Raw genomic sequence first — 14,731 nt, 5'->3', positions numbered from 1 at the left:
GTTTGGCCCTTGGCTGGCGTCTGGGAACTTGGGTTTTGGGGGTGTTCCTGCCATCCTCTGATAAGAGTAGCTCCCTGCACCTCAACTGTTTGTGCAAAAAACTGATGTGCAGGAGTCAAGAGGGGCAGCTGGTTCAAAGCTTCCTGAGAGCCCTAGACTAGCAGTCGGCAGGCCTGGCTTCTGCCCGAGCTGGCCACTAACTCGAGTTCCAACGTGCCCAGGCGTGTCCCAGAAACGAACTTCGGTTCTCTCTTCGGTGAAATGAAGGCACTGGATTTTATCTGTATCAGTTAGCTTTTGCTGAGTGACAAACCACCCCCAAAGTTGGTGGCTTAAAACAACAAACGTTTATTATTTCTCACAATTCTATGTGACAGTGATCTTGGTCAGACTCAGCCTAGTGGCTTTTCTTCTAGTGCTGCCTGGGCTCACTCGTAAGGCTGCAACCGGGGGCCAGTCAGGACAGCTGGGCCTGCCTCCATGTGGTCTCCCGTCCTCTAGCAGGCTCGCCCAGGCTGGTTGCCATGGCAGCTGGGCAGGGTGTCCAAACACAAGCTACAAAACTTTTTAAGGCCTAACCTCGAAAATCGTGTAATGTCACATTCTAATGATCAAAGAAAGACACAGCCCGGTCCAGATTCAAGGGGAGAAGAAAAAGCCTCCACAGCTTGATGGGGAAAATGGCAGCGTGTCCCAGTGCAAAGGGGTGTGGACACAGGGAGGGGTGGAAATTATAGCCATCTTTTGCTTTAACCACGCCATTTCCCCGACTCTCCGTTCATGTATTCATTCATTTTTTCACACTTGAATACCCTCTATGTCCGCAGCATTTGCCAGATATGGGGACACAGGTGACCTTGTCCTCATGGGGCTGTTCCAAACTGATGGAGAAACAGATGAATAACCAATATGTTCCACAAAGTTATAAGGAAGGAGTGTTTAATTTATAAACATTTCTTTATGCCATACTTTTTTTCCCACAAAGGATTTGAATCAATCTGCCAGAAAAGGTACAAGCGATAAAACGGTGAACTTTAACTGAAGAAGAAAATCAAAACCAAAAAGAGGAAGAAGATAGTATTTATTGAGTCCCCACTACGTCCCAGCATTTTACACACATTATCTCCCTCTATTTTTTCCATATTTTTTCCTTTTATGGGTCAGCAAACTGAGACTCATTGCAGATAAGTGACTTGCCAAAGTTCACACAGGGCTGAAGGCAGAGCTGAAAGTCACACAGCTGAATCTGGCCCCAAAGTCCAGACAGCACCGTATAACAGCTATAAAGGAGCTTCGGATTTGACTGTGAGTTTCCTAGCAGCCTGGGGGAAAAGGGAAACTGAACATATTACCCAAGTGGTCACTAGACAGGATAAAACCAGACATTTCATCAAGAGAAAGCAAAGCCCTTCCTAGCACTGCATTGATTTTCTTTTCCCAAGGGAGAGTTGATGAAAAAGAGCTCCTGGGGTAGACTCTGTTGAGCCCAGCTTCGACTGCCCAAGCTAGTGACCCTTCTGTTTCTACATGAGGAGGTTTCTGATTAAATGCCCATCGTCCCCTTGAGAAGGTTCTGTCCTCCAGTGACTATCTGTGTGTGTACGTGTGTGTATCTCTGTCTCACTGTTTTTCTCTTTTTATACCCCACCGTGCCCCGCTCTGCCTTTGGCCTCTATCCCTCCCTTGCTCACACCCCAAATGCAAAGAGCCCCTGCTACTCAAAACTGCTGGTTTTTAGGAAGTGCTGCTGTTACACTAAGAGCCTACGCACCAGACACGCAGGACAGGACTTCCTCCCCACACCGGGCTGGGCGGGGCAAGCGGGAAGGGGCCTGTTGTAGCTGAGGTGACACATCTCTGCTTGGGCAGCCCAAGCAGCAGCCGGGTCAACAGGCAACGGGAGCACAAGCCACCCTTCCCCAGGGACTCCAGAATGGACTTGTGCCACCCAGGTAAGCACCTGGAGCCAACCTCTCTGGACTTCAGCTTCCTCTTCTGTAGAATGGGGAGAATAGGATCCTGGAAGGAATCGATATGTAAACAGATATGGCAAGGGTGGAAATGCAGAAGCATGCGGCAGATGTTCGTGAGCTCACGCTAGCTGCCAAACTGTGTTTCTGGTGCTGGGAGCACAATGAACAAAGCAGGCACTGTTCTGGCCCTCAGGAGCTTACATTCCAGATGGGAGACAGACAGCAAATATATTAATGTCACACGCAGAATGAAGAGTAGTAAAGCAGGATAAAGAAGATGGGAGGGGGTAGTGGAGAAGCCCTCAAGCGGAGACGCCACTTGAGCAGAGGCCTGAGGAGGAGGGGGAGTGATCCTCATGGGTTTCTGAGAAAAAAAAAAAAAAAGCTCTAAGAGGAAGGAGCAGCTAGTGCAAAGGTCCAGAGGTGAGACTAAGGGACTGAGAAAGGTCGCTTATGTTGAAGGTGACAGTGTTGGTGACGTTGACGTCTGTCTGGGTGTTACGAAACCTTGGAGCCCATGTTTGGCTTTTGAGGGGTGAGGGTGGCCTTTGGAAGGCTAAGGACGCCACCCAGAGCCCGTGGAGGGGGCCAGGAATGAGACCCTCCGAGCATGCAGGGCTGTGTGTCTGCAGAAAAGGAGGAAAGGTGGCTGCACGGGGTGCACGGGAGAGAAGGGACAACGCTGAGTTTCTGTGGGGTGGAGAGAAGAGGAACCAAGTCCCTGTGCCCCGTGTCCTCACATTGCCCAGCATTCCAGAAGACGAGGGCTGCCAGCAGCTGGCCGGGCGCTCGGGTCCAGATGGCCTCAACCCTGTTAAGCAACAGAACCCTTTCTTCAGACAAAACCTAACACAGAGCAGTCCGACCCCGCCCCCTGGGCTCGCCTCACCCTACAGATAGAGAACCATCCATCCATTTCAACAGCCCCATTTACAGATGGAACAAAGGAGACTCAGAGAGGGAAGCAATCTTGCTGGGGCAGAGGGCTCCCCACCCCTGGATGCCTTGCCCAGTGCTCTCTCCCTGACCCCCTAGCTTCTCCCGTGGGCTTTTGGGAACAGGGGGTTTGTAGACAGTACGGGCTCAGTGAACAGGTCTTAGGCGCCAATAAGGCAGGAGACCCTGCGAGGAGAAGCCCCTGGCTCAAAGTCGCAGCAGGTGCGAGGGGCACATGAGACTGTGAAGCAACGTCCCACATGCCTGTCTTCCCAATGTTATCATTTCATTCTTTGGGGTCTCCCCCTGCAGAAGTCCTTAGGAATAGGGACGTTTATCTTCCCGATGCAAATGGGGAAACTGAAGCTCTTGGGGTGAACTGGAGGAGAGGACTGACTTGCCCAAATTCAGGTGACCATTAAATGGCAGATTAGGGCCAAGCTCCTGAGAGGAGAGAGAGCCCAGGTTAGCCTGGGCTGTGGGTGGAGAGGGGCATCAGGGGAGGCCAGAAGGGGGATCACCGCTTTGCTTTAGGCTGGCCTGGAAGGAGGTGGATTCAGTGGGGTCAATGCAAGCAGTCTGTTGCGAGATTTGAGGTCTCCATTGATTGGTTCTTCTATTCATTCATTTATTCTATGAATAGTCCTCTGGCGTGTAGGCCCTGTGCTGTGGAATGCTGGGGACAGCAGGAACCAACCCTGGGGAGCTGCTGGGCCGGGATGTAGGGGAAAGGGAGACAGATCTGCAGGACAGTGACCCAGGGCAGATGTGCAAATGACCATGGACCTGGAGCATGAGAGGAAGTGACTCTTTCCACCTGGGCAGAGGAGATCTGGAAAGACTTCCTGGAGGAGGCAGAAGGAGGAAGGGAAGGTCATTTCTGTTATGCAGACTGGGTCTTAATCAAAATGCCTCCACGGCCTGGTGACTACCCCGATCTGAGCTCAGATTTGTCATCTATTAGTGAGGATCATTGTCCTTGCCTGACCTGGGCGGTGAACACGATTTGGAGTCAGCCAGACCAGGCTCAGGTCCCAGTTCTGCACCAACCTGCCAACAGTCATGATGAGCCTTGGTTCCTCCACCTGTACAATGGGCAGATCTGTGGTAAAGGTCCCCGCAGGGCTGCCTCCCCACCTCCAGTCTTAGGTGTATGATGACATCTAGAAGCAGGTCAGCCTCCCTCCCCCAGGGCCTGCCAGGAAGGTGAGAGGTCCAGGCAACAAAGCCCCGGTGTGACCAAACACGGCACTGGCTCGGTGCAGGCAGGATGGGTGCAGTTAAAAATAGAGGCAGCTCAGTGGGGGCGGCGGGGGGGAGGAAACCACACGATGTGATGCTCCCGATGCGCCCGCAGGGCAGGCTGGGGCGGGGAGCTGCTTCCCCAGACACCCCGTTTCTGCTCCAGTGGCCTTCCCACCAGGCTCTGAGGAGCTTCTGCCCTCCGGGCCTCAGCAGAGCACCCTCCTCCTGCTCCGGAAAAAGGGAAGCGAGGCCAGCTGTCCTGGAAGCGGGGCTGTAAGCAGAACGACGGCTAAAAATATGATGGGAAAGAGGAAGGACAAAGGGGAAGTGGAGCGGAGCAGGGGAGATGGTCGGGCAGGCACCAGGCCATGCGTGGTTGGCCTGGGCATGGGGGGTAGAGGGCAGCCCCAGCCCGGGCATGGGTGTCATAGTCCACGGTGGCCTATAAGAGGTGTGAAAAGCACAGAGCCAAGTAGCGGGTAAACAGAGTTTGTGGGGTGACACTTGTTATTATCGTGTTGTTATCTTTTGTGTTTTATTAGTTGTTATTATTATTATTATTATTATTAAAAATCCGCCTCCCGTGAGCCACACCAATGACTGAAACAGGCTTGGAATCAGAAGCAGCCACTCTCAGGATGTGTTCTCCTCACCCTTCCTGAACCTCAGTTCGTCAGTTCCGAATTGCGGAGGAAACCCCCACTTTTTAACAAATAGGTGGAGGGTTGGAAGGCCCCCCTGTGTCCCCCTGTGATGGGTGAGCAGCAGTCTCTGGGCTGTCAGCACTGTCTGTCAGGTTCAAATGCACTTGGCCAATTGCCACCTGCTCGGGTCAGGACCAGGAGCTGTAGGAAAAGACATGCAAACAACCCCCCTCATTCCCTCCGCAGCATCCCACTCTCCTGGGAAACCGTTTCCAGCCATACTCGTGCCTCAGTGTCCCTAGCTCTAAGATGTTTGCATTGTTTTATTTCTTACCCAAAAAAAAGTAAGGGGTTCAGACCGTAGGCATCATTCTGCATCTTATCTTCATTCTCAGACATGTGGCCATGGCCAGCATTTTCGTGTCCGAATATCCAGGGTTGGCGTCTGATGGGGCGTGGATGGTTTGTATGGCTGTTTTCAGATGGTTAACATCAGGGTCAAGGCCTCAGAACCCCAGATGGGCCTGGGTGTGAATCCCACCTCCACCAACTTCCAACTGTGTCACCTTGGGCAGGGCACTTAACCCTTCTGAGTCTCAGGTGTCTCGTCTACAAAATGAGATTAGAAATACCTTCCTTCCAGAGCTGTCTTCGGGATCAAATGAGATAGTTGACGGGACGAGCCTCGAGCACACGGGACCTGTCACATAGTAGGTGCTCACCTAGCACACTTTTCCTTAACCAACGGCTCGGCTTGTGTATTGAGCCACGCAGATCCGAGACCCGCTGCAGTGAGTGGGAAGGAGGTGAGGGAGAGCACGGTGCCCTAGTGGTGCACAGGAGTCACCTGAAAGGACGTCGTGAGGAAGAGTGGGAGCTCCTGGGTAGAGAGGAGAAGGAAGGGCATTCCAGACAGAGGAGTACACGGCAGCAGATGACGGGCAGCCAGTGAGACCTCGAGCCGTGGGCAGCGGGCAGGGTACGGTGTGAGGTGAGGATGGGGACACACCTGCAGTAAGAATTGGAGTCTTTATCCCCAGGACTATGGGACACCGTGGGAAACTGGATTGGAAAGGCCAAGTGGAGGGAGGCAGGGAGACATGGGGAGGCCCTGCGTCCCCCAGAGACAGGAGCCCATGGTCTGGGTGAGTCTGGGGGCCATGGGAACAGAAAGAACACAGATAGGGCTTGCTGAGGAGGAGACATGAGGATGAGACAGAGAGGTGCGTCCAGGTCCCTCCAGGGGTTCTAGCCAGGGTACCTAAGGGACCATCCCAGAGCTCAAGAACTCAGAAAAAAAATGGGTAATTCTGGGACTTCCGGTTTGATCACAATGACCAGCTGCAGTGACAAGTGGATAGAAGGATCTGAAACTCAGGAAGGGGTTGGAGCTGTGGGGGTGTGTGTGGCTCCTTGGCCCGCAAGAGGAGCTGAGAGCTAAAGAAACCTGGTGAGGAGAGAAGTCAGCTAGAACCGGGCCTTGGGAGCCCATAGCTTATCTCCTGACGCTGAGGATTATCCACTGAAATGCTAAAACCCATCCTGGCTTCTCTGGGACAATCTGCCAATCTGAAAAAATCACGGGGCCCCCACCAGTTTATTGCAGAAACTGGTCTCAGGACACAAGTCCCAGCCAACAGAAGAACAATGGGAAGCAAACAAATAAAACAAAAGTCTGATCTTTCACCCCGAAGTCAACTAGAGGTGCCTGGGTTTTTCCACGATGGCGCTCAGCCTGCCTACCGCTCCCGACAGAGGAGTCCCGGCCCAGCCTCCAGCGCGGCTCTTCCTGCCATGTTCCTGCTAGTGTCTCTGCGTAGATGGCCCCTAAGGCCTTCCATCCCTGAATGTCCCCACAGCATGCAGAATCCACCTCTCCAGGGACAGAGTCTTGGGTGTCAACAGACCCAGGTTCTGATCTCAGCACTGTCACTTCTTGGCTATGTAACCTGGGGGGAAATCACTTGCCTCTCTGAGCCTCAGTGTCTTCAACTTTCTGAAAAAGACCCACTTGACAGAGTTGTGTGGATTAAATGACACGATTTATATGAAGCTGCTGGCATGGAGTAGGTGAACTTAAAGCTTAGTGGACCTCTCGCTCTGCCCTCTGGTGTGAGGGCCACCTCTCCCACAGCTTGGTAACCAGGAACTCTAGATCTGCAGAGCTCAGAGTCTCAGGAACAGAAAGGAAACTCCCAAGTGAGTCACCTGGAGGAGGATCGGGGGGATCGTGGTGGATCCCCTCCTCCTTCTCGCTCCCGGATCCGTGTGGATTACCTACTGAGGGCAAAGCATCATCTAACGGTCATTGATTTAAGGCATAGAGTGCATCCTGGACAAGCAGGACACCATCTCCAAGCTGACACCTCTGCCACACCTTCAAGAGGCATCTTCTGGTTGTGAAATGTTCAGAGGACCAGAGGGTCCCATGGCCATATGCTCCTCCCACACCTCCTTTCCTGTAAAAAGGTCCCCACGGTCTAATGTGATGTCACGCAGTGTTCTGTGTCAGCAGATCAAACTCTCTGGAAACCCTTGGGTACCAATGCCAGCCAAGACTCTGTGGGCAGAAAAGGCCCTCACATCTGTGAATCCGTAACACATGTGAATTCCAGTCAAGATGAATTGCTGGCCTCTGCAGAATAGAAGGGATCCAGTGTGACCAAGTTGCTACCAAGAAACAGTGGGTCTCTTCTCAAGAAACAATGGGTTGCTGACAGATCAGATACTCAGCAGTAGCGATAGCACAGGGAGCCTGGGTGAGTGGGCCTGCACATAGTCTCCACCCAGGCCACGCGGCTACTTCATTCATGTGCCATTGTACCGACACTGAGCTGGCCATTCAGAGACTGGCTTATGTCAACTGGCTGAGTCGTTCCGGCTGCTTGGTGGTTTCGTGCCTCTCCTGTGGTGGGTGCTTGCTGGGGAGCATAAGTATGCTTTACAAAAATCTTCCCACTCTGTGCCCGCTCCCAGAGGGCCATCCACTGGCCTCTTCTCCAGACCTCTCCATTCCCAGTCTTCTAATCTTTCTTCTTTCCAGCCTCTGACCAAGAAGGCAAGCCATCCTCTACTGCCCATGAATATATGTGTATTCTTACTTCAGGCCACTTCTCTTTCCACATGAAATGGATTAACAGGTCCCCTGCCCAAAGTTCTCACCACTGTCTTTCCAGAACACCTTTGAGCAAGGCTATATAGTTCAATAGCTGTCTAGTTTTAACTTGTACCCAAACCCGGAACCAAACTCAAACATTTCCCTCCTTTATCAGAAAGTCACCAGGAACCCTTTCAGGCAGGCATGGTGTGAGCTAAGGAACAGGTCCTGGTGCAACAGACACAGATGACATGGGGTTCTGGGCCACCTGCCCACAGGGCTGACTGGAGACTTCTGACTCTGCTCACGCCTGTCCCTAGGAGAACCACGTACAAAGGATCGCTACTGGGCTCGTTTAACTTTAAGTTGGTGAGTCAGACAGATCCATCTTGGCTATTTGACCAGGGGAGTCATTACCATATATGTTTGCAAAAGTGTCACAGGACTCTTCTTTCTGAGGACCCAGCCTGTCCTTTAGTCAGTAGGTTCTGGGTCTGAAAACTGGCTCAAGTTCAGAGACTGCCTTTTGGGAGGGGCGTGTCCTTGGGTGAGACAGATCCATTTGGCTGAGGCACATTCCTAGGGAGGGACTCAGCTATGAGCCTTCAGCAGGCTATACTCCCAGCAGCTGTGGGAATGGGTGCTTTGGTCCTGAAGAGGAAAGCTGGATGACAAAACATAACATCCATTATACATGTGTTGGACCCTTACCATATGTCAGATATTTACTGGGTGTTTGACAAAGTTCAGCTCTTTTAATACTGACAACCACACCCTAGGTAAGGATTATGGTTCATATTTCATAGATAAGGACAGTCTATCAGTTAAGTTTCAGGTCTGGCTGCTGTAAAAAAAAAAAAGGACTCAGAATAATGGTGACTGAGACATTCTCAAAACTTATTTCTCTCTCATTGAAAAGTCCACACAGTAACCCAGAGCCCAGACTCCTTTTAGCTCGGTGCCCTGCCATCTCTGGACCCAGCTCTCATCTCAAAATCCAAGATGGCTGCTCAGTCAACAGGATGGATAAGTAGAGAAATGGAGGACTTGATAGTCTCTTTGTTTTCATTCAGGGGAGATAATGTCCATCCTTGTAAAACCTTTAAGAAACGTGACCAGGCCCTTCCCAGAGCTAGAACTTGAGAGCCAGGGAGGATTTGGATAGGCAGACAGGTGGAGACACTACATAGGCAAAGGTGAGGGAGTAAGACTGAGAGTTAGGCACTTTAGGAGCAGGGAGAAGCTGGCTAGCTGGACTGGAAGGCTCTTGTTTAGAATAGTGGGGGAAAGGCTGGTTGGAGAGACCAGGGGGACTGTAGGGGACCAGGATGAGGACTTTTTCATCTAAATAATGGGGAGTCCACAGAGATTTTGACCAGGAGAGTGTTGCGGATACAACAAGAAGCACAATGGGAGGTAGAGGTGGGCCATCTGACTTGAGTGTGGGAACAGTGACAGCACCTTGCACAGAATACTGACTGGCACATACTAGCTCTTTTAATTCATTTCAAGGTAAAGAAGAAAGAGCACAGGCTTTGTAGTCAGCCCAATCCAAGGTCAGCCCTAGTTCAGCATCTCATCCCTCTGAGGCCCTAACCAGGTCACCTCACCTCTCTGAGCCTCAATATCTGAGGCAGAAAATGCAAAATGTTTCCCCAAATCCAGTCTCAACTACTATAGGCTCATTTCCCAGACTCCCTTGCAGCTAGGTGTAGCCATATGACTACATTTGGCCAATGGGATGTGAGACAAAAGTGATGCTCTACTCCCTGGTCGTGCAAAGAAATAAGTGAATAAATGACAGACACATGATCCAATAAGGAAGTAAATTAAAGTTCCAGGGAAGGATTTTATTGAGTACCTGCTATGTAGTCAAGATCTTTCTAGCTACTGAGAATCCAAGAGTGAACAAAATAGTCGAAGTGCTGGCTTTCCTGGAGCTGAGAAAGTATGCATATAATAGAAAAGATGCTAATACGCAAGATCATTTCAGAGCATCTGTTCCCAGGGGAGTAGAAGAAACAGGAAGGTGGGTAGGAGGAGAGGGTGGGGAAGGGGTTGAGTTAGACAGAATAGTCAGGGAAGGCCTCTTGGAAGAGGTGACATCTGAGCCAAGGCCTGAGTGAAAAGGACACACAAGTGATGGGTTTCTGGAGGGAAGAGGGCCCTGAACGCTGGCCAACGTGGCTTGAATTGAGTGATGGAGGGGAGGGCGGTAAGTGGCCACTGGTTCTTCTCTCTCTAGACCCAGTGGAGCTGAGCAGTGTGGAAACTGAGGAGCTGCAGCAGATCAAGTGGCATCGGAAGCAGCTTCTGGAGGACATCCAGGTGAGTACACACTCATACACTCACACTCACAAATGCACATGCTCACGTCTGCACACACACATGTATTCATGCTGACATACCCTCAGAACACACACTCACAAATACTCACACATGTTCGCACCCCGGCCTGGTCATGGGGGAGGCCAGATTCCAGCCACATCTAGCCTCAGCCCCAGCCCCCCAGGAATGAGGAAGAACAGAATTCCCAAGGGACGTTGCCCCCTCCTCTCACCCTCCTGGGCTCAGATGCCAGAAGAGAGCTGAGGGAGTGGGAGAGGGAAGGACAGCAATGGATTAAGCCCCTACTGTGTATGGAGCCTGCCAGGGGCTCTACACACCTCATCACATAGTAGGTTCTACTCTCCCCTGGGTGGCCTCAATCAACTCTCATCCCATGTTGGATCTCAGCTTCATCCCCCTAAATGGCCTTCGGAGACAGGCCCCCATTCTGTTCCTGCTCAGTCCTGCCCCTGGGCCTTTGCACCTGCGGTCGCCCCAGCCTAGAACTCTCCCAAGCTCTCGTCATGGCTCTTCCTTCCTGTTATTTCATTCTCAGCTCAAGTGCCGCCTTCTTCTAGAGGCCACCCTGACCGTCCTGGCTACAGTGACTGGGACCATCCCCCTCCCTCACCAACACGTGTCCCCCAAAGCATTCGCTCAGCAAGCATTTTATTGAGCACCTACCATGTGCCAGGCTCTTTCCACATCATTATTGGGATCATTTTCCGCACTGCCTTTTCATTTCCCCATGATTCCAGCCCCACTAGACCGCGAGCTCCATGTAAGGAGAGCCTGGGTCTGTCTTGCCCATCGCTGTATCCACAGCCCAATTACCAGAACATAGTAGATGCTCAAATTAATATTTGCAAGTGAGCCCCACTTTATTTGTGGGGAAGCCACTCAGTGACTTGGCAGAGGTCACGTGGATAGGAGCTGACTGAGCTCAGACACAGGCTCCAGGCCCCATGCTGTCCCTGGGGCCCAGGACAAGCCCCCAGAACCACTTCCAGCCCACAGATCTCAGGGGAGGTAAGGGAGAGCCGGGTGCCTTTCGGGGTCTCATGCCAACGCTCATGCTGCTGCCCTGCAGTGGGGTGCTGAAGGAGCTGCCACTTTGCCCTGTCTGTCCAGCAGTGGCAATTGGCAGAGTTAGGGGCCTCTCCTCTGCCACCGGGAGTCCCCTGCAGGGTCAAGGTGAAACAGGGAAAGCAGAGGCTCGAAGTCAGAACTTGGACATGTCACTTCACCTCTCCGAGTCTCAGTGTCCTCTTCTGTAAATTCCACTGGGATTGCAAAGCCCCTGAGGAGAGGGCCTGGGCTGTCTAGGACCTGGTGTACCCACAGTACCTGGCACACAGCAGGCACCGAGTCAGGGGCAAGTGACAGAGCAAACGGACGGATGGAGGGAAACAAGCAGAGCCGAGGCCTGCCCACAGGGCCAGCATCCGTGCCTCCTGGCTGCGGGGTGCGGAGGGGGACGGAGGGAGCCACGGAAGGAGTGTGAACGGGGCAGGACGGGTGCCAAGTGTGCTTCAGAAAGATGGCAGCCAGGTGGAGGACGGCTCGTCTGCTGGTTGGCTCGGGGGCGGGAGACTTTACGGCTGCAGAGGGGAGAGCGGGGAATGCTGGCAACAGAGTGGGGCAAAGGGTGGGGACTTGGGGACTGCCCCCTACCAAGTCAGAGGTGATGGAAGAGAGGATACGGAGGCGCTAGTTCGGCCTGGAAGTCTGAGGTTATGAGACATCTGGGGAGGGGATCTGTCAAGACAAAGCCGTTCGGGAGTCACGCCCAAGGGTGGGAGTGGTTGTGAGGGAGGGTCGTGAAACCCTTTCTGTCTTGGCCTCCGCCCCTGACTCTCCCTCCCTGTTATGCACCCCACCACCACCACAGAAGCTGAAGGATGAGATCGCAGATGTGTTTGCCCAAATCGACTGCTTCGAGACCGCACAGGAGAGGTGAGCGTCCTGGCCAGGGGATCCTAGGAAGCTGCCATGGTGGCTTCCTAAGGATGTCACACATCGTTAATGAGCAGGGGACACACCTGGGCTGGGGCCCTGGTACAGTCAGGAATCAGGGACCCCCCCCACCCCGGAGGAGGAGGCAGCAGTGGCGAGATAGGAACAGCGCATCCTGAGACTCCATCCTCGCTTCCAGACAGACAGCTCCCTCTGGAGACACCACCCCATCCTCCCATTTCCTCCATCCAAAGTCCTTCCCAACGCACTCTGACACAGCCCCTGAATAATCGCCACCCAGGAGCACCATGGGATGAGCCAGGGAGAAGGAAAACTCAGCCCGAAGGATGAGGATGGAGAAGCCAAGGGCCTCCAGAGTACAGGACCAAGCTTGTGGCAGGACCAAGGCTGGTCCACTTCACCCCACCTACAGGGTGTCATTCACCATTCTCCTTCTATAGGAAAACTCCCTCTGGCTTTGATACCTCCCTTCTCTGGGCCTCAGTTTCCCCACTCACAAGATGAGAATGTTGTTCTCTACATTCTCCACTAGGGCCCGAGGGCGCTGACTCTTATATCCAGTGTCCCAGGAAATCTGCACCCTGCCCCTTAGCTCTCTGATGCCTCTGATCTCCACCCGCCTAGCCCCGGCCCCCCTAGTTGTGCACAGGCACACACACGTGCACTCCCGCGTGGCCCCGTCCCCAGATTCTCTGGTCACGCCCCAACAGTAACAACATAACGTTGCCCGAGCAATTACCACCAGCTCTTTTCAGCGCCTTAACCTCCCAACAATGCTGGGAGGCAGGTGGCGATGTTGCTTCATTTTACGGACAAGGAAACTGGAGTTCCAGAGAGATGCAGCGGCTTGTCCGGGGAGGCTGCACGCACCAGTAGGTGTTAGAGCAGGATCTGCACCAGGAGGCTGGCTCCAGATCCAGAGCCTGTGCTCTCCACCCAGCCACCCCGTTACCTTGCTCACACTCCAAGCACAGGGACCCTCCAAATGCTCCACTGGGCTCCCCAGGCCGTGGTGCTGGGCCCATTGGAAGGGTCCGGTATGGCGGGTCCGGAGTGGCGGGTCCGGTGTGGTAGCTCTGGGGGAGCCCAGACCCTGCATTTCTCATGGTCTCACAGGTGATTTCAACACACGGCCTGGGGACACCCTCGCCTTGGAGGCCCCTAGGGAATATTGGCTCTAGCTGAGGGGAGCACTCGTGGTCCTCGAGGGTCCTTGGGTGTTGGAGGGTGTGCCCTGGGGTCCTGGGGCAGCCCACACTGACATCTTTACTTCTACAGCCGGATGGCTCAGAAGGAGAAGGAGCTATGCATTGGGCGCAAGAAGTTCAATATGGACCCCGTGAAGGTAGGCAGTTGCGGTGGGGTGGGGAGGACTTGGGCCATGGGGTCGGGGGTACCGCATGCTGGGCACCTCCACAGTGTTCTCTCGGTTCCCTCAGTTGACACAATGATCCGCCCTACAGATGAGGAAACTGAGACCCCTCAGGGCTCTGCATCTGTCCAGTGCCCCACAGCCAATCACGGCTAGGGGCTCTGTCACCCACAGCACAGCAGCCCCAGGCATGAGGTGGGAGCCCGGAGGATGGGTGGAGTCTGTGATGTCCATGGACCTGGGGTCCCTTGGCACTAAGCCTCTGTTTCCTCCTCTGGGAGTGGGGCATTGGACAGGGGGCACTTTAGACTCTGGAGCTCAGTCTCCAGAAGTGTCTTCTAACTACCCACCTGGGGGCGGGGGGTGCGGCAGATCTGGGGTGCTAGCACAGAGTACTGAGAGCTCAGCTACTGCTCTCCCCACCCTAACACCGCCCCCTCCAACAACCTCACTGGCCCAGGAGCAACCCCAGCCCCCTCCCCTGCCCTGCTAGGTGGCTGTGGGCTCCTTTCCTGCAGGAACAGAGACAGGAGGGAGCCACAAGCTGACACACAAAGGAGGTGGCTCAGGGCAGCCAAGGGGCCCTGGAAATTTACTGCTCTGGCTTAGAAGGCTGACTTCCCTCCCCGTCACAGGTCCAGAGTCACATATCCACTCACATCCCACAGCCGCAACAATCAGACCCCTGCCCCCATCCGCAGGGACCACACACACACACACACACTCACACAAACTCACACTCCCACCCAAGCACCTAGGAGGGGCCACTGAGGGGCCCCCAGGACCCTCTGCCTGGCACCCACAAACAGAACCCCCATCTTTCAGAAGCCTCTTCTCCATAACAAACAAGGACACAAAGGAACCGTCACAGAAAACCAGAGGCCAACTCCTGAAACTCCTAAAATTAGAATGACAGACGCCGTGTGCCTGAGTGGTGGGGAGAGATGTTCGTGACACTGTCAGATCAGAAAAGCAGGTTCCACTGTGGCAGGCGTGGCACGCTCCCACTTTCATACAAAAAGGGAACGAAAGTCACCACCATAGCAACTGTCTACCTCCAAGTGGTAGGACTTGGGCGATTTCCTCTCCTTTTGATTTAGCTGGGTTTTTTCCCTAATTTTTATACAATGGACATAGATTACCTGCGAGAAAAAAAAAA

The 14,731-nt window shown here is 53.5% G+C and overlaps 1 protein-coding gene across 1 annotated transcript in view; it reads left to right on the top strand.

Annotated features, from left to right (window-relative positions):
- Positions 1 to 1,763: 1,763 nt before the first annotated feature.
- CYTH4 (cytohesin 4) overlaps positions 1,764 to 14,731 on the top strand; it is a 29,492-nt gene continuing 16,524 nt past the window's right edge. Inside the window, exons 1-4 of the mRNA XM_006914758.1 lie at positions 1,764 to 1,952; positions 10,141 to 10,223; positions 12,115 to 12,179; positions 13,479 to 13,545. Coding sequence (XP_006914820.1) covers positions 1,934 to 1,952; positions 10,141 to 10,223; positions 12,115 to 12,179; positions 13,479 to 13,545 — 234 coding nt within the window. The 5' untranslated portion in view covers positions 1,764 to 1,933. The remainder of the gene's footprint in view (positions 1,953 to 10,140; positions 10,224 to 12,114; positions 12,180 to 13,478; positions 13,546 to 14,731) is intronic.

The sequence above is a fragment of the Pteropus alecto genome, unplaced genomic scaffold (assembly GCF_000325575.1).
Source record: "Pteropus alecto unplaced genomic scaffold, ASM32557v1 scaffold6, whole genome shotgun sequence".
In the NCBI taxonomy this organism is placed as follows: Eukaryota; Metazoa; Chordata; class Mammalia; order Chiroptera; family Pteropodidae; genus Pteropus; species Pteropus alecto.
This window is presented reverse-complemented; position numbering and strand designations above follow the sequence as displayed.